We start from the raw sequence: 24,763 nt of genomic DNA, 5'->3' as shown, positions 1-24,763 counted from the left end.
CTTCTATGTCATTGTCGGTCTTAGTGTATCTTGGTGAGTTGGCTGAGTCTTCATCCTCTCTCTGTGTTCTTTTGTCCCCAGCCTCAGACAACAGTCAGCGGTTTCAGGAGACGTGTTATGCCTTTGCATTGACACCTCAGCAGGTCCAGCAGATCAGCAGCTCCATGTAAGACTGGGGGGGGGTAACATGGGGGATGGGATGGTTAGAGAGGGGTGGTTGGGGGAGGGGGGTGGTTAGAGGATGGGGGTGGTTAGAGGATGGGGAGGGGGGGGGGGGGGGTTGGGGGATGGGGAGGGGGGTGGTTAGAGGATGGGGGAGGGGGGTGGTTAGAGGAGGGGGGAGGGGTGGGTTAGATGATGGGGGGGTTAGAGTATGGGGGAGGGGTGGTTAGAGGAGGGGGGAGGGGGGTGGTTGGAGGAGGGGGGTGGTTGGGGGAGGGGGGGTTAGAGGATGGGGAGGGGGTGGTTGGGGGAGGGGGTGGGTGGTTAGAGGATGGGGAGGGGGTGGTTAGAGGATGGGGAGGGGTGGTTGGAGGATGGGAGGGGGAGGAGAATATGGGGGAGGGGTGATTTTGTTTATTTAACTAGGCAAGTCAGTTAAGAACAAATTCTTATTTTCAATGACGGCCTAGGAACAGTGGGTTAACTGCCTTGTTCAGGGGCAGAACGACAGATTTTCACCTCGATTTTCACCAACATTTCGGTTACTAGTCCAATGCTCTAACCACTAGGCTACCTGCCATTAGAGGATGGAGGGGGTTAAAGGATGGGGGAGGGGGGGTTAGAGCAATAAAACAGTATCTCCCTCAGAATAGGATGTGACTGCTTTCAATGCATACTCGCACTAGGCGTAATTCTCCTTCTGAAAAATAACATACACATGGAAGAAATACTGTTTATAAACTGCAAATCGATTGGATAATGCATGTTCTATTTGGAAGGGATGTTTATTTTTCTCACTGCTCATTGCTTGACTTCTCACCTAAACCTCCTGTCTGTCTGTCTGTCTGTCTCTGTCTGTCTGTCTACAGGGACATCTCTGGGACCAAGTGTGACTTTGCGGTCCAGGTTCAGTTAAGGTAAGGCTCCCTTGGTGTTCCAGCCTGTATTCACCTTAGGACTCGTATTCACCTTAGGACTCGTATTCACAGTAGGACTCGTATTCACCTTAGGACTCGTATTCACAGTAGGACTCGTATTCACAGTAGGACTCGTATTCACAGTAGGACTCGTATTCACAGTAGGACTCGTATTCACCTTAGGACTCGTATTCACCTTAGGACTCGTATTCACAGTAGGACTCGTATTCACAGTAGGACTCGTATTCACAGTAGGACTCGTATTCACAGTAGGACTCGTATTCACAGTAGGACTCGTATTCACAGTAGGACTCGTATTCACCTTAGGACTCGTATTCACCTTAGGACTCGTATTCACCTTAGGACTCGTATTCACAGTAGGACTCGTATTCACAGTAGGACTCGTATTCACAGTAGGACTCGTATTCACAGTAGGACTCGTATTCACAGTAGGACTCGTATTCACAGTAGGACTCGTATTCACCGTAGGACTCGTATTCACCTTAGGACTCGTATTCACCGTAGGACTCGTATTCACAGTAGGACTCGTATTCACAGTAGGACTCGTATTCACAGTAGGACTCGTGTTCACAGTCGGACTCGTATTCACAGTAGGACTCGTGTTCACAGTAGGACTCGTGTTCACAGTAGGACTCGTGTTCACAGTAGGACTCGTATTCACAGTAGGACTCGTATTCACAGTAGGACTCGTATTCACCTTAGGACTCGTATTCACCGTAGGACTCGTATTCACCTTAGGACTCGTATTCACCGTAGGACTCGTATTCACCTTAGGACTCGTATTCACCGTAGGACTCGTATTCACAGTAGGACTCGTATTCACAGTAGGACTCGTATTCACAGTAGGACTCGTATTCACAGTAGGACTCGTGTTCACAGTAGGACTCGTATTCACAGTAGGACTCGTGTTCACAGTAGGACTCGTATTCACAGTAGGACTCGTATTCACAGTAGGACTCGTGTTCACAGTAGGACTCGTATTCACAGTAGGACTCGTGTTCACAGTAGGACTCGTGTTCACAGTAGGACTCGTGTTCACAGTAGGACTCGTGTTCACAGTCGGACTCGTGTTCACAGTAGGACTCGTATTCACAGTAGGACTCGTGTTCACAGTAGGACTCGTGTTCACAGTAGGACTCGTGTTCACAGTAGGACTCGTGTTCACAGTAGGACTCGTGTTCACAGTAGGACTCGTGTTCACGTAGGACTCGTGTTCACAGTGGGACTCGTATTCACCTTAGGACTCGTATTCACCGTAGGACTCGTATTCACCTTAGGACTCGTATTCACCGTAGGACTCGTATTCACCTTAGGACTCGTATTCACCGTAGGACTCGTATTCACCGTAGGACTCGTATTCACCTTAGGACTCGTATTCACAGTAGGACTCGTGTTCACCGTAGAACTCGTGTTCACCGTAGAACTCGTATTCACAGTAGGACTCGTATTCACCTTAGGACTCGTATTCACCGTAGGACTCGTATTCACCGTAGGACTCGTATTCACCTTAGGACTCGTGTCACAGTAGGACTCGTATTCACAGTAGGACTCGTATTCACAGTAGGACTCGTGTTCACAGTAGGACTCGTGTTCACAGTAGGACTCGTGTTCACAGTAGGACTCATGTTCACAGTAGGACTCGTATTCACCTTAGGACTCGTATTCACCGTAGGACTCGTATTCACCTCAGGACTCGTATTCACAGTGGGACTCGTATTCACCTTAGGACTCGTATTCACCGTAGGACTCGTATTCACCGTAGGACTCGTGTTCACCGTAGGACTCGTATTCACCGTAGGACTCGTATTCACAGTAGGACTCGTATTCACCGTAGGACTCGTGTTCACCGTAGGACTCGTGTTCACAGTAGGACTCGTATTCACAGTAGGACTCGTGTTCACAGTGGGACTCGTGTTCACAGTAGGACTCGTATTCACCGTAGGACTCGTGTTCACAGTGGGACTCGTGTTCACAGTAGGACTCGTGTTCACAGTAGGACTCGTGTTCACAGTAGGACTCATGTTCACAGTAGGACTCGTATTCACCTTAGGACTCGTATTCACCGTAGGACTCGTATTCACCTCAGGACTCGTATTCACAGTGGGACTCGTATTCACCTTAGGACTCGTATTCACCGTAGGACTCGTATTCACCGTAGGACTCGTGTTCACCGTAGGACTCGTATTCACAGTAGGACTCGTATTCACAGTAGGACTCGTATTCACCGTAGGACTCGTGTTCACCGTAGGACTCGTGTTCACAGTAGGACTCGTATTCACAGTAGGACTCGTGTTCACAGTGGGACTCGTGTTCACAGTAGGACTCGTATTCACCGTAGGACTCGTGTTCACAGTGGGACTCGTGTTCACAGTGGGACTCGTATTCACAGTAGGACTCGTATTCACAGTCGGACTCGTATTCACAGTCGGACTCGTATTCACAGTCGGACTCGTATTCACAGTGGGACTCGTGTTCACAGTGGGACTCGTGTTCACAGTGGGACTCGTGTTCACAGTGGGACTCGTGTTCACAGTGGGACTCGTGTTCACAGTGGGATTCGTGTTCACAGTAGGACTCGTATTCACAGTAGGACTCGTGTTCACAGTCGGACTCGTTCACTGAGTAAAATAGAGAAATGCCTGCGCTAATAACCGGCTTCATGAGATGGAGTGTTCATCAATGTAGTCAGTATTACTGACTACAGACCGACTACTAACTGACTGACTACTGACTGACTGACTACTAACTAACTGACTGACTACTAACTAACTGACTGACTACTGGCTGACTGACTACTGACTGACTCCTGACTGACTACTAACTAACTGACTGACTCCTGACTGACTGACTACTAACTAACTAACTGACTGGCTCCTGACTGACTGACTACTAACTAACTAACTGACTGGCTCCTGACTGACTAACTGACTACTAACTAATTGACTGACTACTAACTAACTGACTGACTCCTGACTGACTAACTGACTACTAACTAATTGACTGACTACTAACTAACTGACTGACTCCTGACTGACTACTAACTAACTGACTGACTACTAACTAACTGACTGACTACTAACTAACTGACTGACTACTAACTGACTGACTGACTCCTGACTGACTGACTACTGACCGGCTACTGACTAACTGACTACTGACCGGCTACTGACTGACTGACTGACTGACTGACTGACTACTGACCGGCTACTGACTGACTGACTGACTGGCTACTAACTGACTACTGACTGACTGACCACTGACTACTGACTGACTGACTACTAACTGATGACTGACTGACTACTAACTGACTGACTACTGTGTATTACTGGTTCTGTCATTTGAATTGGTTATGGGATGTGTCATATTGTTCTGTGGTATTAGTTATTGATCTCTGTATGTTCTCTCCCAGGTTTTGTTTATCAGAGACGAGTTGTACCCAGGAGGATCATTTCCCGTCCAACCTGTGTGTTAAAGTCAACAGCAAGCCCTGCAACCTCCCGGTGAGTCTGTCTTGACAGCCTTCCGTTAAGTACCACTCATTAAGCCGGTGTTTCCTATCCTGGTTCCTGGGGACCTAAAGGGGCGCACGTTGTTGGGTTTGATTTCTCTAATCAGCTCCTCATCAAGCCTTTAGTTGAATCAGGTGTGCTGGTGCTAAACCAACAATGTGCACCCCTTTAGGTCCCAGGAAACACTGCATTAAGAAATAGTCAAGGACAATCTACTCATATAATATGCATTTTTTCCACAGTTTATTACGTTACAGCCTCATTATAAAATGGATGAGGGGGAAAAAAATAAGGCTGTAACGTAATAAAATGTGGAAAAAGTCAAGGGGTCTGAATACTTTCTGAATGCACTGTATATATACTGCTCAAAAAAATAAAGGGAACACTAAAATAAAACATCCTAGATCTGAATGAATGAAATATTCTTATTAAATACTTTTTTCTTTACATAGTTGAATGTGCTGACAACAAAATCACACAAAAATGATCAATGGAAATCAAATTCATCAACCCATGGAGGTCTGGATTTGGAGTCACGCTCAAAATTAAAGTGGAAAACCACACTACAGGCTGATCCAACTTTGATGTAATGTCCTTAAAACAAGTCAAAATGAGGCTCAGTAGTGTGTGTGGCCTCCACGTGCCTGTATGACCTCCCTACAACGCCTGGGCATGCTCCTGATGAGGTGGCGGATGGTCTCCTGAGGGATCTCCTCCCAGACCTGGACTAAAGCATCCGCCAACTCCTGGACAGTCTGTGGTGCAACGTGGCGTTGGTGGATGGAGCGAGACATGATGTCCCAGATGTGCTCAATTGGATTCAGGTCTGGGGAACGGGCGGGCCAGTCCATAGCATCAATGCCTTCCTCTTGCAGGAACTGCTGACACACTCCAGCCACGAGGTCTAGCATTGTCTTGCATTAGGAGGAACCCAGGGCCAACCGCACCAGCATATGGTCTCACAAGGGGTCTGAGGATCTCATCTCGCTACCTAATGGCAGTCAGGCTACCTCTGGCGAGCACATGGAGGGCTGTGCGGCCCCCCAAAGAAATGCCACCCCACACCATGACTGACCCACCGCCAAACCGGTCATGCTGGAGGATGTTGCAGGCAGCAGAACGTTCTCCATGGCGTCTCCAGACTCTGTCACGTCTGTCACGTGCTCAGTGTGAACCTGCTTTCATCTGTGAAGTGCACAGGGCGCAAATACCAAACGTCTTGCACGGTGTTGGGCTGTAAGCACAACCCCCACCTGTGGACGTCGGGCCCTCATACCACCCTCATGGAGTCTGTTTCTGACCGTTTGAGCAGACACATGCACATTTGTGGCCTGCTGGAGGTCATTTTGCAGGGCTCTGGCAGTGCTCCTCCTTGCACAAAGGCGGAGGTAGCGGTTCTGCTGCTGGGTTGTTGCCCTCCTACGGCCTCCTCCACGTCTCCTGATGTACTGGCCTGTCTCCTGGTAGCGCCTCCATGCTCTGGACACTACGCTGACAGACACAGCAAACCTTCTTGCCACAGCTCGCATTGATGTGCCATCCTGGATGAGCTGCACTACCTGAGCCACTTGTGTGGGTTGTAGACTCCGTCTCATGCTACCACTAGAGTGAGAGCACCGCCAGCATTCAAAAGTGACCAAAACATCAGCCAGGAAGCATAGGAACTGAGAAGTGGTCTGTGGTCACCACCTGGAGAACCACTCCTTTATTGGGGGTGTCTTGCTAATTGCCTATAATTTCCACCTGTTGTCTATTTCATTTGCACAACAGCATGTGAAATTTATTGTCAATCAGTGTTGCTTCCTAAGTGGACAGTTTTTGATTTCACAGAAGTGTGATTGACTTGGAGTTACATTGTGTTGTTTAAGTGTTCCCTTTATTTTTTTTGAGAAGTGTATATCACTGTTAGAACTGCAGACGCTGTTATCCAAAGGGCTTTACAGTACGTACATTGTTTTCCTATGTTTGTGATCCCTTCGGAGAATTGAACCAACAACCTTGGGTTTCGTCAACTCAAACCAACTGACGTTGATCCTGTTGTCTCTTCCTCCTCAGGGCTACCTTCCTCCAACCAACTGACGTTGACTCTGTTGTCTCTTCCCCCTCAGGGCTACCTTCCTCCAACCAACTGACGTTGACTCTGTTGTCTCTTCCTCCTCAGGGCTACCTTCCTCCAACCAACTGACGTTGACCCTGTTGTCTCTTCCTCCTCAGGGCTACCTTCCTCCAACCAACTGACGTTGATCCTGTTGTCTTTCTCCTCAGGGCTACCTTCCTCCAACCAACTGACGTTGACCCTGTTGTCTCTTCCTCCTCAGGGCTACCTTCCTCCAACCAACTGACGTTGATCCTGTTGTCTCTTCCTCCTCAGGGCTACCTTCCTCCAACCAACTGACGTTGACTCTGTTGTCTCTTCCTCCTCAGGGCTACCTTCCTCCAACCAACTGACGTTGACCCTGTTGTCTCTTCCTCCTCAGGGCTACCTTCCTCCAACCAACTGACGTTGACCCTGTTGTCTCTTCCCCCTCAGGGCTACCTTCCTCCAACCAACTGACGTTGACCCTGTTGTCTCTTCCTCCTCAGGGCTACCTTCCTCCAACCAACTGACGTTGACCCTGTTGTCTCTTCCTCCTCAGGGCTACCTTCCTCCAACCAACTGACGTTGACCCTGTTGTCTCTTCCTCCTCAGGGCTACCTTCCTCCAACCAACTGACGTTGACCCTGTTGTCTCTTCCTCCTCAGGGCTACCTTCCTCCAACCAACTGACGTTGACCCTGTTGTCTCTTCCCCCTCAGGGCTACCTTCCTCCAACCAACTGACGTTGACCCTGTTGTCTCTTCCTCCTCAGGGCTACCTTCCTCCAACCAACTGACGTTGACCCTGTTGTCTCTTCCTCCTCAGGGCTACCTTCCTCCAACCAACTGACGTTGACCCTGTTGTCTCTTCCTCCTCAGGGCTACCTTCCTCCAACCAACTGACGTTGACCCTGTTGTCTCTTCCTCCTCAGGGCTACCTTCCTCCAACCAACTGACGTTGACCCTGTTGTCTCTTCCCCCTCAGGGCTACCTTCCTCCAACCAACTGACGTTGACCCTGTTGTCTCCTCCTCCTCAGGGCTACCTTCCTCCAACCAACTGACGTTGACCCTGTTGTCTCTTCCTCCTCAGGGCTACCTTCCTCCAACCAACTGACGTTGACCCTGTTGTCTCTTCCCCCTCAGGGCTACCTTCCTCCAACCAACTGACGTTGACCCTGTTGTCTCTTCCCCCTCAGGGCTACCTTCCTCCAACCAACTGACGTTGACCCTGTTGTCTCTTCCTCCTCAGGGCTACCTTCCTCCAACCAACTGACGTTGACCCTGTTGTCTCTTCCTCCTCAGGGCTACCTTCCTCCAACCAACTGACGTTGACCCTGTTGTCTCTTCCCCCTCAGGGCTACCTTCCTCCAACCAACTGACGTTGACCCTGTTGTCTCTTCCCCCTCAGGGCTACCTTCCTCCAACCAACTGACGTTGACCCTGTTGTCTCTTCCTCCTCAGGGCTACCTTCCTCCAACCAACTGACGTTGACCCTGTTGTCTCTTCCTCCTCAGGGCTACCTTCCTCCAACCAAAAACGGAGTGGAACCCAAACGGCCGAGTCGTCCCATCAACATCACGTCACTGGTCAGACTGTCCACCACAGTACCCAACACTATCGTGGTGTCATGGACCTCAGAGATAGGCAGGGTAAGGAATCTATCGTGGTGTCATGGACCTCAGAGATAGGCAGGGTAAAGAATCTATCGTGGTGTCATGGATATGCAGGGTAATGGATGCAGGGTGATGTAATAGATAGACAGGGTAATGAATGGAGGGTGATGTAATAGATAGACAGGGTAATGGATGCAGGGTGATGTAATAGATATACAGGGTAATGAATTCAGGGTGATGTAATATATAGACAGGGTAATGGATGCAGGGTGATGTAATAGATAGACAGGGTAATGGATGCAGGGTGATGTAATAGATAGACAGGGTAATGAGTTCAGGGTGATGTAATAGATATACAGGGTAATGAATGGAGGGTGATGTAATAGATAGACGGGTGTAATGGATATGCAGGGTAATGAATGGAGGGTGATGTAATAGATAGACAGGGTAATGAATGGAGGGTGTAATGGATATGCAGGGTAATGGATGCAGGGTGATGTAATAGATAGACAGGGTAATGAATGGAGAGTGTAATGGATATGCAGGGTAATGAATGGAGGGTGTAATAGATAGACAGGGTAATGGATGCAGGGTGATGTAATAGATAGACAGGGTAATGAATGCAGGGTGATGTAATAGATAGACAGGGTAATGAATGCAGGGTGATGTAATAGATAGACAGGGTAATGAATGCAGGGTGATTAGAGTTGGAATATTCCGGTAACTTTCCCAGAATTTACAGGTAAAAAAATATATATTTAAAAATCTGGTTGGTAGATTCACGTAATCAGAAGTGAATAAAATCAGCAGGTCGTCCAGAATCCTCCAACAAGGAGTTTTTGAAAACCTGGACATTTTTGGAAAGTTCCCGTAATTTTGCCTCCCTGAAGATGACTGGCTGATTGACTGTTGAAGGAAAGCTGTGGCATGAGGACATGATAGCTTACGTATTAGCCACTGTGAAGCCGAAGGCACATTTCCAGATTGCGTGGATAATAAATGTTTTATGTTCCATTTTATTCTATTAACCCTTATACTACCAATATATTTTACGATCATGGAATACCAACTGTTCATTTGCATATTCTGTCAAACAAAAAATGTACATTTCGTTAACCATAAACATTAGTACTAAAACGCTGATTTACCTTAATTCGATTGTAGTATCATTTCGTTTTTAGAATTTTTAAGTAAGTATAAATTATCATGTTTATGAAGTAAAACCATCTGCCGTTTAAAAGGGTTGTACACCAAAATGTGAAATGGGCTTTCAGAAAGTATTCATACCCCTTGTTGTTACAGCCTGAATTAAAAATAGTTTTTAGATTTTTTTCCCAGTATCATCTACACACAATACCCTATAATGACAAACATGTTTTTAGAACATTTTGCAAATGTATTGAAATACAAAAATATCAAATTTACGTAAATATTCACACCCCTGAGTCAGTACTTTGTAGAACCACCTTTGGCAGGGATTACAGCTTTGAGTCATCTTGGGTATGTCTGTACCAGCTTTGAGTCATCTTGGGTATGTCTGTATCAGCTTTGAGTCATCTGGATTTGTGGATTTTCTCCCATTCTGCCTTGCAGATTTTTTCAAGCTCTGTTAAGTCAGTGGTGGTGAACAGCAATCTTCAAGTCTTTCCACAGATTTCCAATGGGATTCAAGTCTGTGCTTTGGCTGGGCCACTCAAGGACTTTCCCATTCTTGTTCTGAAGCCATTCCAGCATAGCTTTGGCTTTATGCTTCGGGTCATTGTCCTGTTGGAACGTAAATCTTCGCCCCAGTCTAAGGTCATTTGCACTCTGAAGCAGGTTCTCATTAAGGATTTGCTTGTATCTGGCTCCATTCATTGTTCCCTCTGTCATTACCAGTCTCCCGGTCCCTGCCGCTGAAAAGCATCCCCATAGCATGATGCTGCCACCACCATGTTTCACGGTAGGGATGGTGTTAGACAAGTGATGCCTGGTTTTCTCCAGACGTAGTTCTTTGCATTCAGGCCAAAGAGTTCAATTCACTGTCTCATCAGATCACGGAATCATTTGCCTTGTGCTGTGAGACTTTCACCTGCCTTTTTGTAAACTCCAGGTGTGCTGTCATGTGCCTTTTTGTAAACTCCAGGTGTGCTGTCATGTGCCTTTTTCTCAGGAGTGGCTTCCATCTGGACATTCTCCCATAAAGCATAGATTGGTAAAATCCTGTAGAGACTGTTGTCCTTCTGGCAGGTTCTCCCATCTCAGCCAAAGAAATCTGTAGTTCTGTCCGAGTGGTCATTGGGTTCTTGGTCACCTCCCTGACCGAGGCCCTTCTTGCCCCGTTGCCCAGTTTGGTCAGACGGCCAGCTCTAGGATGAGTCTGGGTATTTCAGTTTGGTCAGACGGCCAGCTCTAGGCAGAGTCTGGGTATTTCAGTTTGGTCAGACGGCCAGCTCTAGGAAGTCTGGGTAGTTCCATATTTGTTCAATTTCCCGATGATGTATAGACCACTGTGTTCTTGGAAACTTTCAACACTCCAGGAATAGTTTTATACCCTTTCCCAGATATATGCCTTATCACAATTCTATCTCTGAGCTCTATGGACAGTTCCTGGACTTCATGGTATATACTGTAGTTTGTGCTCTGACATGCGCTGTCAACTGTGGGACTTTATATAGACAGGTGTGTTTCTTTCTAAATCACGTCCAAAAAATAGAATTTGCCACAGGTGGACTTCAATCAAGTTGTAGTGACAACTCAAGGATGATCAAAGGAAATTGGATGCGCCTGAGCTCAATTTGGAGTGTTATAGCAAAGGGGTGTCAATACTTTCAGTATCAGTCAAGTTTGGACACACCTACTCATTCAAGCGGTTTTCTTTATTTTTACTATTTTCTACATTGTAGAATAATAGTGAAGACATCAAAACTATGAAATAACACATATGGAATCATGTAGTAACCAAAAAAAGGTGTTAAACAAATCAAAATGTTTTTTATATTTGAAATTCTTCAAAGTAGCCTCCCTTTGCCTTGATGACATCTTTGCGCTCACTTGGTATTCTCTCAACCAGCTTCACCTGGAATGCTTTTGAAGGAGTTCCCACATATACTGAGCACTTGTTGGCTGCTTTTCCTTCACTCTGCGGTCCAACTCATCCCAAACCATCTTAATTGGGTTTAGGTTGGGTGATTGTGGAGGCCAGGTCATCTGATGCAGCACTCCATCACTCTCCTTCTTGGTCAGATAGCCCTTACACAGCCTGGAGGTGTGTTTTGGGTCATTGTCCTGTTGAAAAACAAATGATAGTCCCACTAAGTGCAAATCAGATGGGATGGCTTATCGCTGCAGAATGCTGTGGTAGCCATGCTGGTTAAGTGTGCCTTGAATTCTAATTCCACTGGTCTAATGTCCATTGCTCGTGTTTCTTGGCCCAAGCAAGTCTCTTCTTTTTATTGGTGTCCATTAGTAGTTGTTTCTTTGCAGCAATTTGACCATGAAGGCCTGATTCACACAGACTCCTCTGAACAGTTGATGTTGAGATGTGTGTGTTACTTGAACTCTGAAGCATTTATTTGGGCTGCAATTTCCTAGGCTGGTAACTCGAATGAATTTATCCTCTGCAGCAGAGGTAACTCTGGGTCTTCCTTTCCTGTGACAGTCCTCATGAGAGCCAGTTTCATCATAGTGCCTGATGGTTTTTGTGTCTGCACTTGAAGAAAAAGTTCTTGAAATGTTCAGTATTGACTGACCTTCATGTCTTAAAGTAATGATGGACTGTCGTTTCTCTTTGCTTATTTGAGCTGTTCTTGCCATAATATGGACCTGCTCTTTTACCAAATAGGGCTATCTTCTGTATACCACCCCTACCATGTCACAGCACAACTGATTGGCTCAAATACATTCAGAAGGAAAGAAATTCCACAAATTGACTTTTAAAAAGGCACACCTGTTAATTGAAATGCATTCCAGGTGACTACCTCGTGAAGCTGGTTGAGAAAATGCAAAGAGTGTGCAAAGCGGTCATCCAGGCAAAGGTGGCTACTTTGAAGAATCTCAAATATAAAATATATTTTAATTTGTTTACTACTTGATACCATATGTGTTATTTCATAGTTTTGATGTCTTCACTATTATTCTAAAATGTAGAAAATAGTCAAAATGAAGATAAACCCTGAGTAGGTGTGTCCGAACTGTTGACTGGTACTGAATGTAAATGATATTTAATTTTAAATTTTCTATACTTTTGAAAACATTTCTAAAAACATGTTTTCACTTTGTTTTTATGGGCTATTGTGATGTCATTATGGGGTATTGTGATGTCATTATGGGGTATTGTGATGTCATTATGGGGTATTGTGATGTCATTATGGGGTATTGTGATGTCATTATGGGGTATTGTGATGTCATTATGGGCTATTGTGTGTAGATGGGTGAGATCTTATATATATTTTTTTAATCTGTTTATAATTCAGGCTATAATACAACAAAATGTGGAATAAGTCAAGTATGACTACTTTCTGTTATTTTATTGACAAATTGATTCATCCATTGATCCTGAAAGACAATGACCAAACAAATGGCTTCGTTTTCTTTATTCACACCACAGCATTATCATGGCTGCTAGTGAAACAGTGACCAAACAAATGGCTTCGTTTTCTTTATTCACACCACAGCATTATCATGGCTGCTAGTGAAACAGTGACCAAACAAATGGCTTCGTTTTCTTTATTCACACCACAGCATTATCATGGCTGCTAGTGAAACAGTGACCAAACAAATGGCTTCGTTTTCTTTATTCACACCACAGCATTATCATGGCTGCTAGTGAAACAGTGACCAAACAAATGGCTTCGTTTTCTTTATTCACACCACAGCATTATCATGGCTGCTAGTGAAACAGTGACCAAACAAATGGCTTAGTTTTCTTTATGCACGCCACAGCATTATCATGGCTGCTAGTGAAACAATGGGAGTGGGAGGGCCTATGGCAGGATGCTTCTACTCACAGTGGGGAATTGTGATGTCATTATGGCGTATTGTGATGTCATTATGGGGTATTGTGATGTCGTGATGGGGTATTGTGATGTCATTATGTGGTATTGTGATGGGGTATTGTGTGTAGATTGATGAGGGAAATAAACAATTTAATACATTTTTGAATAAGGCTGCAACGTAACAAAATGTGGAAAACGTCAAAGGGTCTGAATACTTTATGAATGCACTGTATATCTAAATGGAAAATTATACAAATCTAAAAGTAACTTCCGTTGCCAAAATGTAAAAATAGCCTACATAAAGCCATCAAATAAAAACATTGCAGCCCGCAGGTAGAAAATATCCTGATTTTAAAAATAACTATCCTATAAATCACAGTGGCTACACATGGCCTGTCTGCAAGGAACTTGAAACATTGTCAACGTCCGGGCCAAAGCTAGTGCTCATAAATGATTTTATATATTTGCCACTGCTCAACTAAAAATATCTTGGTCGACCAACAACCTTTCAATCAAACAATGGTCCAGTCAACTAAATGGGGTCAGTCCTAATGTGGAGTGGATCTGAGTTCTATATGGGGTCAGTCCTAATGTGGAGTGGATCTGAGTTCTAAATGGGGTCAGTCCTGATGTGGAGTGGATCTGAGTTCTATATGGGGTCAGTCCTAATGTGGAGTGGATCTGAGTTCTAAATGGGGTCAGTCCTGATGTGGAGTGGATCTGAGTTCTATATGGGGTCAGTCCTAATGTGGAGTGGATCTGAGTTCTAAATGGGGTTAGTCCTGATGTGGAGTGGATCTGAGTTCTATATGGGGTCAGTCCTAATGTGGAGTGGATCTGAGTTCTAAATGGGGTCAGTCCTGATGTGGAGTGGATCTGAGTTCTAAATGGGGTCAGTCCTAATGTGGATCTGAGTTTTATATGGGGTCAGTTCTAATGTGGAGTGGATCTGAGTTCTAAATGGGGTCAGTCCTAATGTGGAGTGGATCTGAGTTCTAAATGGGGTCAGTTCTAATGTGGAGTGGATCTGAGTTCTAAATGGGGTCAGTCCTAATGTGGAGTGGAACTGAGTTCTAAATGGGGTCAGTCCTAATGTGGAGTGGATCTGAGTTTTATATGGGGTCAGTTCTAATGTGGAGTGGATCTGAGTTTTATATGGGGTCAGTCCTAATGTGGAGTGGATCTGAGTTTTATATGGGGTCAGTTCTAATGTGGAGTGGATCTGAGTTCTAAATGGGGTCAGTCCTAATGTGGAGTGGATCTGAGTTTTATATGGGGTCAGTTCTAATGTGGAGTGGATCTGAGTTCTAAATGGGGTCAGTCCTAATGTGGAGTGGATCTGAGTTCTAAATGGGATCAGTCCTGATGTGGAGTGGATCTGAGTTTTATATGGGGTCAGTCCTAATGTGGATCTGAGTTCTAAATGGGGTCAGTTCTAATGTGGAGTGGATCTGAGTTTTATATGGGGTCAGTCCTAATGTGGATCTGAGTTCTAAATGGGGTCAGTTCTAATGTGGAGTGGATCTGAGTTTTATATGGGGTCAGTCCTAATGTGGATCTGAGTTCTAAATGGGGTCAGTCCTGATGTGGAGTGGATCTGAGTTTTATATGGGGTCAGTCCTAATGTGGATCTGAGTTCTAAATGGGGTCAGTCCTAATGTGGAGTGGATCTGAGTTCTAAATGTTAGTTTAATCAAATATTTATACCATTGGCAGAGTTTGTATACCATTTACCAATTTTTGATATGTAGAAAAATTAAGAACTATATTCATACCAACCATATTGGCGGGTGGTCAGAGTATTTGGGAGCATTTTTTTCTCAATCCAATGCCCAAAATGACCCCGGTCAGTAGTATAAGGGTTAAATCATGGTTTTCATGTACGGTGTTGAGTCATCATGGTTCATGGTGACAAGCTCCTTCCTGTTGTCTCCTCTCTCAGAGTTTCTCCATGGCAGTTTACCTGGTCCGACAGCAGACATCCACAACCCTGCTACAGAGACTACGGGCCAAAGGCATCCGCAACCCAGACCACTCCAGAGCTCTCAGTAGGTGGCTCTCTGATATTAGACGTTGCTGCATGGTCCCATAAACCCAAGTCCCTCATGACCATAGGAGCTGCCTCAATAGCACCAGGCTAGGGAAATGGAACGGGAGAATGGCATCTTTATTGGTAACATCCAGCTCATTATGTTCTGTGTTGTCTCTCTCTCTGCACAGTCAGAGAGAAGTTAACAGCAGAGATTGTGTTGTCTCTCTCTCTCTGCACAGTCAGAGAGAAGTTAACAGCAGAGATTGTGTTGTCTCTCTCTCTCTCCACAGTCAGAGAGAAGTTAACAGCAGAGATTGTGTTGTCTCTCTCTCTCTCCACAGTCAGAGAGAAGTTAACAGCAGAGATTGTGTTGTCTCTCTCTCTCTCCACAGCCAGAGAGAAGTTAACAGCAGAGATTGTGTTGTCTCTCTCTCTCTCCACAGTCAGAGAGAAGTTAACAGCAGAGATTGTGTTGTCTCTCTCTCTCTCCACAGTCAGAGAGAAGTTAACAGCAGAGATTGTGTTGTCTCTCTCTCTCTCCACAGTCAAAGAGAAGTTAACAGCAGAGATTGTGTTGTCTCTCTCTCTCTGCACAGTCAGAGAGAAGTTAACAGCAGAGATTGTGTTGTCTCTCTCTCTCTCCACAGTCAGAGAGAAGTTAACAGCAGAGATTGTGTTGTCTCTCTCTCTCTCCACAGTCAGAGAGAAGTTAACAGCAGAGATTGTGTTGTCTCTCTCTCTCTCCACAGTCAAAGAGAAGTTAACAGCAGAGATTGTGTTGTCTCTCTCTCTCTCCACAGTCAGAGAGAAGTTAACAGCAGAGATTGTGTTGTCTCTCTCTCTCTCCACAGTCAAAGAGAAGTTAACAGCTGACCCTGACAGTGAGATTGCGACCACCAGTCTACGAGTCTCTCTACTCTGTCCGGTACGTACACTCATTTACATTTTAGTTATTTAGCAGACGTTCTTAATCAGAATCGATCAATCAGTGATCAACTAATCAGACTCGATCAATCAGTGATCAACTAATCAGACTCGATCAATCAGTGATCAACTAATCAGACTCGATCAATCAGTGATCAACTAATCAGACTCGATCAATCAGTGATCAACTAATCAGACTCGATCAATCAGTGATCAACTAATCAGACTCGATCAATCAGTGATCAACTAATCAGACTCGATCAATCAGTGATCAACTTGGGTAAAAGTAGGTAGATTAGGTAAAACAACCACATCACAATCAGAAGTTCTGTCATCCCACTGAGGCTACAAACAGCACGATATTCATCCTTCTGTTTCCTGTGTGTTTGTCTAGCTGGTCCTCGTGATGTTGATGTGTATTCATCTTCCTGTTTCCTGTTTCCTGTGTGTTTTGTGTAGCTGGGGAAGATGCGTCTGATGATCCCGTGCAGAGCGCTGACGTGTTCCCACCTGCAGTGTTTCGACGCGACGCTTTACATCCAGATGAATGAGAAGAAACCCACCTGGGTGTGTCCTGTGTGTGATCAGAAGGCCCCCTACCAACACCTCATCATCGACGGGTTCGTTCTGCTGCACCTCTCTGGGGATGTTTCACATTGAATGAACAGTCATGCAATGCATTGCAGTACAGTAGCACACACTATTTCTGAACCCCTGTCTGTGTGTGTGTGTGTGCAGGTTGTTCATGGAGATCCTAAACAGCTGTGAGGACTGTGATGAGATCCAGTTTAAGGAGGACGGGAACTGGTATCCCATGAGGTCGAAGAAGGAGGTCACAGAGGTGTCTGCTTCGTTCAACGGGGAGGACGGTACGTGGGGATTCCTCCGGCTTCGTAGCCCTTCTGGTATCATAGTAGCACCATTTATACAAATTCATTAAAAAAATCAAAAGCTGAGATGTCTTGAGTTATTAAGTATTCAACTCCTTTGTTATGGCAAGCCTTAAGTTCAGGAGTAAATATGTGCTTAACAAGTCACATAAGTGTCATGGACTCACTCTGTGTGTAATAATAGTGTTTAAGATGATTTCTGAATGACTACCTCATCTCTGTACCCCAAACATACAATTATCTGTAAGGTCCCTCAGTCGAGCAGGGAATTTTAAACACAGATTCAACCACAAAGACCAGGGAGGTTTTCCAATGGCTTGTAAAGAAGGGCACCTATTGGTAGATGGGTAAACAAAACAATAAACAGACATTGAATATCCCTTTGAGCATGGTGAAGTTATTAATTACACTTTGGATGGTGTATTAATACACCCAGTCACTACAAAGATACAGGCATCCTTCCTAACTCAGTTGCCGGAGAGGAAGGAAACCGCTCAGGGGTTTCACCATGAGGCCAATGGTGACTAAAATAGTTTAAATCAACATTTATTGGTCACATACACATATTTAGCAGATGTTATTTTGGGTGTAGTGAAATGCTTGTGTTCCTAGCTCCAACAGTGTTAATACCTAACAATTCACAACAATACACACAAATCTAAAGTAAAGGAATGGAATTAAGAAATATATAAATATTAGGATGAGCAATGTTGGAGTGGCATTGACTAAAATACAGTAGAATAGAATACAGTATATACATATGACATGAGTACAGCAGCATGTAAACAATATGAAAGTGACCAGTGATTCCATGTCTCTGTATAAAAGGCAGCAGCCTCTAAGGTGCAGGGTTGAGTAACTGGGTGCTATCTGGCTAGTGATGGCTATTTAACAGTCTGATGGCCTTGATGGTCCTTACTTCCGGCGCCGAAAAGAGATGGCTGCCTCGCTTCGTGTTCCTTGGAAAATATGCAGTATTTTGTTTTTTTACGTGTTATTTCTTACATCGGTACCCCGGGTAATCTTAGGTTTCATTACATACAGTCGGGAGGAACTACTGAATATACGATTAACGTCAACTCATCATCGTTCCTACCAGGAATATGACTTTCCCGAAACGGATCCAGTGTTTTGCCTTCCACACAATACAATGGATCTGATCCCAGCCGGCGACCCTGTGCGACGCCGAAAAAGGGGAAAACGTGGCGGTCTCGTGGTCAGGCTTCGGAGACGGGCACATCGCGCTCCACTCCCTAGCATACTACTCGCCAATGTCCAGTCTCTTGACAATAAGGTTGATGAAATCCGAGCACGGGTAGCATTCCAGAGAGACATCAGGGATTGCAACGTGCTCTGCTTCACGGAAACATGGCTAACTCAAGGGACGCTAACGGAGTCGGTGCAGCCAGCTGGTTTCTTCATGCATCGCGCCGACAGAAACAAACATCTTTCCGGTAAGAAGAGGGGCGGGGGGGTATGCCTTATGATTAACGAGAAGTGGTGTGATCATCATAACAACACACAAGAACTCAAGTCGTTCTGTTCACCTGATCTAGAACTCCTCACAATCAAATGTCGACCGCATTATCTACCAAGGGAATTCTCGTCAATCATAATCACAGCCGTATACATTCCCCCCCAAGCAGACACATCGATGGCCCTGAACGAACTTTATCTGACTCTTTGTAAACTGGAAACCACACACCCTGAGGCTGCATTCATCGTAGCTGGGGATTTTAACAAGGCTAATCTAAAAACAAAACTCCCTAAATTCTATCAGCATATCGATTGTGCTACCAGGGCTGGAAAAACACTAGACCATTGTTATACTAATTTCCGCGACGCTTATAAGGCCCTCCCCCGCCCCCCTTTCGGAAAAGCTGACCACGACTCCATTTTGTTGATTCCAGCCTACAAACAAAAACTCAAACAACAAGCTCCCGCGCTCAGGTCTGTTCAACGCTGGTCCGACCAATCTGAATCCACGCTTCAAGACTGCTTCGATCACGCGGATTGGAATATGTTCCGCATCGCGTCCAACAACAATATTGACGAATATGCTGATTCGGTGAGCGAGTTCATTAGGAAGTGCATTGACGATGTCGTACCCACAGCAACGATAAAAACATTCCCAAACCAGAAACCGTGGATTGACGGCAGCATTCGCGTGAAACTGAAAGCGCGAACCACTGCTTTTAACCAGGGCAAGGTGACCGGAAGCATGACCGAATACAAACAGTGTAGCTATTCTCTCCGCAAGGCAATCAAACAGGCTAAGTCTCAGTACAGAGACAAAATCGAGTCGAAATTCAACAGCTCAGACACAAGAGGTATGTGGCAGGGTCTACAGTCAATCACGGATTACAAAAAGAAAACCAGCCCCGTCGAGGACCAGGATGTCTTGCTCCCAGACAGGCTAAACAACTTTTTTGCCCGCTTTGAGGACAATACAGTGCCACTGACACGGCCCCCTACCAAAACCTGCGGGCTCTCCTTCACTGCAGCCGAGGTGAGTAAAACATTTAAACGTGTTAACCCTCGCAAGGCTGCAGGCCCAGACGGCATTCCCAGCCGCGTCCTCAGAGCATGCGCAGACCAGCTGGCTGGTGTGTTTACGGACATATTCAATCAATCCTTATCCCAGTCTGCTGTTCCCACATGCTTCAAGAGGGCCACCATTGTTCCTGTTCCCAAGAAAGCTAAGGTAACTGAGCTAAACGACTACCGCCCCGTAGCACTCACTTCCGTCATCATGAAGTGCTTTGAGAGACTAGTCAAGGACCATATCACCTCCACCCTACCGGACACCCTAGACCCACTCCAATTTGCTTACCGACCCAATAGGTCCACAGACGACGCAATCGCAACCACACTGCACACTGCCCTAACCCATCTGGACAAGAGGAATACCCATGTGAGAATGCTGTTCATCGATTACAGCTCAGCATTTAACACCATAGTACCCTCCAAACTCGTCATCAAGCTCGAGACCCTGGGTCTCGACCCCGCCCTGTGCAACTGGGTCCTGGACTTCCTGACGGGCCGCCCCCAGGTGGTGAGGGTAGGTAACAACATCTCCACCCCGCTGATCCTCAACACTGGGGCCCCACAAGGGTGCGTTCTGAGCCCTCTCCTGTACTCCCTGTTCACCCACGACTGCGTGGCCATGCACGCCTCCAACTCAATCATCAAGTTTGCGGATGACACTACAGTGGTAGGCTTGATCACCAACAACGACGAGACGGCCTACAGGGAGGAGGTGAGGGCCCTCGGAGTGTGGTGTCAGGAAAATAACCTCATACTCAACGTCAACAAAACAAAGGAGATGATTGTGGACTTCAGGAAACAGCAGAGGGAGCACCCCCCTATCCACATCGACGGGTCAGTAGTGGAGAAGGTGGAAAGTTTTAAGTTCCTCGGTGTACACATCACGGACAAACTGAACTGGTCCACCCACACAGACAGCGTTGTGAAGAAGGCGCAGCAGCGCCTCTTCAACCTCAGGAGGCTGAAGAAATTCGGCTTGTCACCAAAAGCACTCACAAACTTCTACAGATGCACAATCGAGAGCATCCTGTCGGGCTGTATCACCGCCTGGTACGGCAACTGCTCCGCCCACAACCGTAAGGCTCTCCAGAGGGTAGTGAGGTCTGCAGAACGCATCACCAGGGGCAAACTACCTGCCCTCCAGGACACCTACACCACCCGATGTCACAGGAAGGCCATAAAGATCATCAAGGACAACAACCACCCAAGCCACTGCCTGTTCACCCCGCTATCATCCAGAAGGCGAGGTCAGTACAGGTGCATCAAAGCAGGGACCGAGAGACTGAAAAACAGCTTCTATCTCAAGGCCATCAGACTGTTAAACAGCCACCACTAACATTTAGCGGCCGCTGCCAACATACTGACTCAACTCCAGCCACTTAAAAATGGGAATTGATGGAAATTATGTAAAAATGTACCACTAGCCACTTTAAGCAATGCCACTTAATACAATGTTTACATACCCTACATTACCCATCTCATATGTATATATACTGTACTCTATATCATCTACTGCATCTTGCCATCTTTATGCAATACATGTACCACTAGCCACTTTAAACTATGCCACTTTATGTTTACATACCCTACAGTACTCATCTCATATGTATATACCGTACTCTATACCATCTACTGCATCTGCCATGCCGTTCTGTACCACCACTCATTCATATATCTTTATGTACATATTCTTTATCCCTTTACACTTGTGTGTGTGTGTAAGGTAGTAGTGTGGAATTGTTAGGTTAGATTACTGTTGGTTATTACTGCATTGTCGGAACTAGAAGCACAAGCATTTCGCTACACTCGCATTAACATCTGCTAACCATGTGTATGTGACTAATAAAATTTGATTTGATTTGATTTGAGATAGAAGCTGTTTTTCAGTCTCTCGGTCCCTGCTTTGATGCACCTGTACTGACCTCGCCTTCTGGATGATAGCGGGGTGAACAGGCCGTGGCTCGGGTGGATGATGTCCTGGATGAGTTGAATGGCTGTGAAAGGAGAAAACTGAGGATGGATCAACAACATTGTAGTTACTCCACAATACTAATCTAAATGACAGAGTGAAAAGAAGGAAGCCTGTACATAATACAAATATTCCAAAACATGCATCCTGTTTGTATCAAGGCACTAAAGTAATACTTTAAAAAAATGTGGCAAAGAAATTAACTTAATGTCCTGAATAGAAAGTGCTATGTTTGGGGCAAATCCAACAACACATCACTGAGTACCACTCTTCATATTTTCAAGCATAGTTGTGGCTGCATCATGTTATGGGTATGCTTGTAATAATTAAGGACTAGGGAGTTTATTTTTAGGATACAAGTAAACAGAATTGAGCTAACCACAGACAAAATCCTAGAGGAAAACCTGGTTCAGTCTGCTTTCCAACAGACACTGGGAGATTAATTCACCTTTCAGCAGGACAATAACCTAAAACACAAGGCCAGATCTACACTGCAGTTGTTTACCAAGATGACAGTGAATGAGCCTGAGTGGCCAAGTTACTGTTTTGACTTAGATCTGCTTGAAAATCTATGGCAAGACTTAAAAATGGCTGTCTAGAAATGAGCAACAACCAACTTGACTGAAGTTGGACTTGTCTCTGTCTGTCTCTCTGTCTGTCTCTGTCTCTCTCTTTCTCTCTCTCTGTCTGTCTCTGTCTCTCTGTCTGCCATAGACTCGTGTCGGACAGTAGAATCGGAGCACCACAGGAACAGCTCATCCCACAGCAGTACCAATAAGGTGGTGGTGATCGATCTGACTCTAGACAGCTCTTCAGATGACGATCTGGACGATGAGCCTCCTCTCAAGAGGGCCTGTCCCTCCTCCTCGCTGTCCCCTGCCTCGCCGCCTGCCAGCAAGGGGTATGTCCAATCACAAAATCCTACAAATACAATCTGTCCACTCATCCTTTCCTGTCATTGCGTGAATTTGAAAGAAGTGAGCAGTTGAAAGCTAAGCCAGCCTTATGATGAGCTTCCGCCATATTGTTATCACCTGTCTGCGACGAAAAGAGGACAGATTTGTCACAGCACCAAGCTACTATTGTTTTATTCAGTTGTCTTCCTTGGCTTTCGGGCCGACTGAACACCAGTCAGACTACTGTCTGTTTCGGGCCCACTGAGCACCAGCCGGACTGTTCTGACCTGGTGTTATGTTCTCCCCACAGAGTGTTGAACCTCCACAGCCAGGCGTCTCCGGTGGCCAGAGCTCCCAGCATGCCTCCTGTTGAGACCAGCTATATCCCTCCTCCCCCCCCCCTCATACAGGACTACAGCCACTACTACCACACCCCCAATGACCTGGACCTCAACTTCTTCTCATTCCTCCAGGGAGACAACCAACAGGTAATGACTTCACAGAATAGAACCAGACAACCAACAGGTAATGACTTCACAGGATAGAACCAGACAACCATCAGGTAATGACTTCACAGAATAGAACCAGACAACCATCAGGTAATGACTTCACAGAATAGAACCAGACAACCATCAGGTAATGACTTCACAGAATAGAACCAGACAACCATCAGGTAATGACTTCACAGAATAGAACCAGACAACGATCAGGTAATGACTTCACAGAATAGAACCAGACAACCATCAGGTAATGACTTCACAGAATAGAACCAGACAACCACCATCAGGTAATGACTTCACAGAATAGAATCATCAGGTAATGACTTCACAGAATAGAACCAGACAACCACCATCGGGTAATGACTTCACAGAATAGAACCAGACAACCATCAGGTAATGACTTCACAGAATAGAACCAGACAACCACCATCAGGTAATGACTTCACAGAATAGAATCATCAGGTAATGACTTCACAGAATAGAACCAGACAACCACCATCAGGTAATGACTTCACAGAATAGAATCATCAGGTAATGACTTCACAGAATAGAACCAGACAACCACCATCGGGTAATGACTTCACAGAATACCACCATCAGGTAATGACTTCACAGAATACCACCGTCAGGTAATGACTTCACAGAATACCACCGTCAGGTAATGACTTCACAGAATACCACCGTCAGGTAATGACTTCACAGAATACCACCGTCAGGTAATGACTTCACAGAATACCACCGTCAGGTAATGACTTCACAGAATACCACCGTCAGGTAATGACTTCACAGAATACCACCGTCAGGTAATGACTACTCTCTCCTCTCTGTAGCATTACAACATGGTGATGGCTGCAGCAGGTAATGACTACTCTCTCCTCTCTGTAGCATTACAACATGGTGATGGCTGCAGCAGGTAATGACTCTCTCCTCTCTGTAGCATTACAACATGGTGATGGCTGCAGCAGGTAATGACTCTCTCCTCTCTGTAGCATTACAACATGGTGATGGCTGCAGCAGGTAATGACTCTCTCCTCTCTGTAGCATTACAACATGGTGATGGCTGCAGCAGGTAATGACTACTCTCTCCTCTCTGTAGCATTACAACATGGTGATGGCTGCAGCAGGTAATGACTACTCTCTCCTCTCTGTAGCATTACAACATGGTGATGGCTGCAGCAGGTAATGACTACTCTCTCCTCTCTGTAGCATTACAACATGGTGATGGCTGCAGCAGGTAATGACTACTCTCTCCTCTCTGTAGCATTACAACATGGTGATGGCTGCAGCAGGTAATGACTACTCTCTCCTCTCTGTAGCATTACAACATGGTGATGGCTGCAGCAGGTAATGACTACTCTCTCCTCTCTGTAGCATTACAACATGGTGATGGCTGCAGCAGGTAATGACTACTCTCTCCTCTCTGTAGCATTACAACATGGTGATGGCTGCAGCAGGTAATGACTACTCTCTCCTCTCTGTAGCATTACAACATGGTGATGGCTGCAGCAGGTAATGACTACTCTCTCCTCTCTGTAGCATTACAACATGGTGATGGCTGCAGCAGGTAATGACTACTCTCTCCTCTCTGTAGCATTACAACATGGTGATGGCTGCAGCAGGTAATGACTCTCTCCTCTCTGTAGCATTACAACATGGTGATGGCTGCAGCAGGTAATGACTCTCTCCTCTCTGTAGCATTACAACATGGTGATGGCTGCAGCAGGTAATGAC

The 24,763-nt window shown here is 45.7% G+C and overlaps 1 protein-coding gene across 4 annotated transcripts in view; it reads left to right on the top strand.

Annotated features, from left to right (window-relative positions):
* The window catches only part of LOC139584132 (E3 SUMO-protein ligase PIAS1-like), a 36,874-nt gene that overhangs the window by 3,795 nt on the left and 8,316 nt on the right, over positions 1-24,763 (top strand). For 2 of the 4 annotated variants that reach the window (XM_071415649.1, XM_071415650.1), the window contains exons 3-12: positions 82-166; positions 1,032-1,079; positions 4,510-4,600; positions 8,200-8,334; positions 15,217-15,322; positions 16,158-16,231; positions 16,690-16,850; positions 16,969-17,099; positions 22,351-22,537; positions 22,843-23,020. In XM_071415649.1, coding sequence (XP_071271750.1) covers positions 82-166; positions 1,032-1,079; positions 4,510-4,600; positions 8,200-8,334; positions 15,217-15,322; positions 16,158-16,231; positions 16,690-16,850; positions 16,969-17,099; positions 22,351-22,537; positions 22,843-23,020 — 1,196 coding nt within the window. Of the gene's footprint in view, positions 1-81; positions 167-1,031; positions 1,080-4,509; positions 4,601-8,199; positions 8,335-15,216; positions 15,323-16,157; positions 16,232-16,689; positions 16,851-16,968; positions 17,100-22,350; positions 22,538-22,842; positions 23,495-23,534; positions 23,925-24,763 lie in introns of those variants that run through there. The other 2 variants (XR_011676715.1, XR_011676714.1) reach the window with 2 other exon arrangements.

The sequence above is a fragment of the Salvelinus alpinus genome, chromosome 9 (assembly GCF_045679555.1).
Source record: "Salvelinus alpinus chromosome 9, SLU_Salpinus.1, whole genome shotgun sequence".
Taxonomy (NCBI): domain Eukaryota; kingdom Metazoa; phylum Chordata; class Actinopteri; order Salmoniformes; family Salmonidae; genus Salvelinus; species Salvelinus alpinus.
The sequence above is the reverse complement of the archived record's forward strand: the minus strand, read 5'-3'. Positions and strand labels throughout refer to the sequence as shown.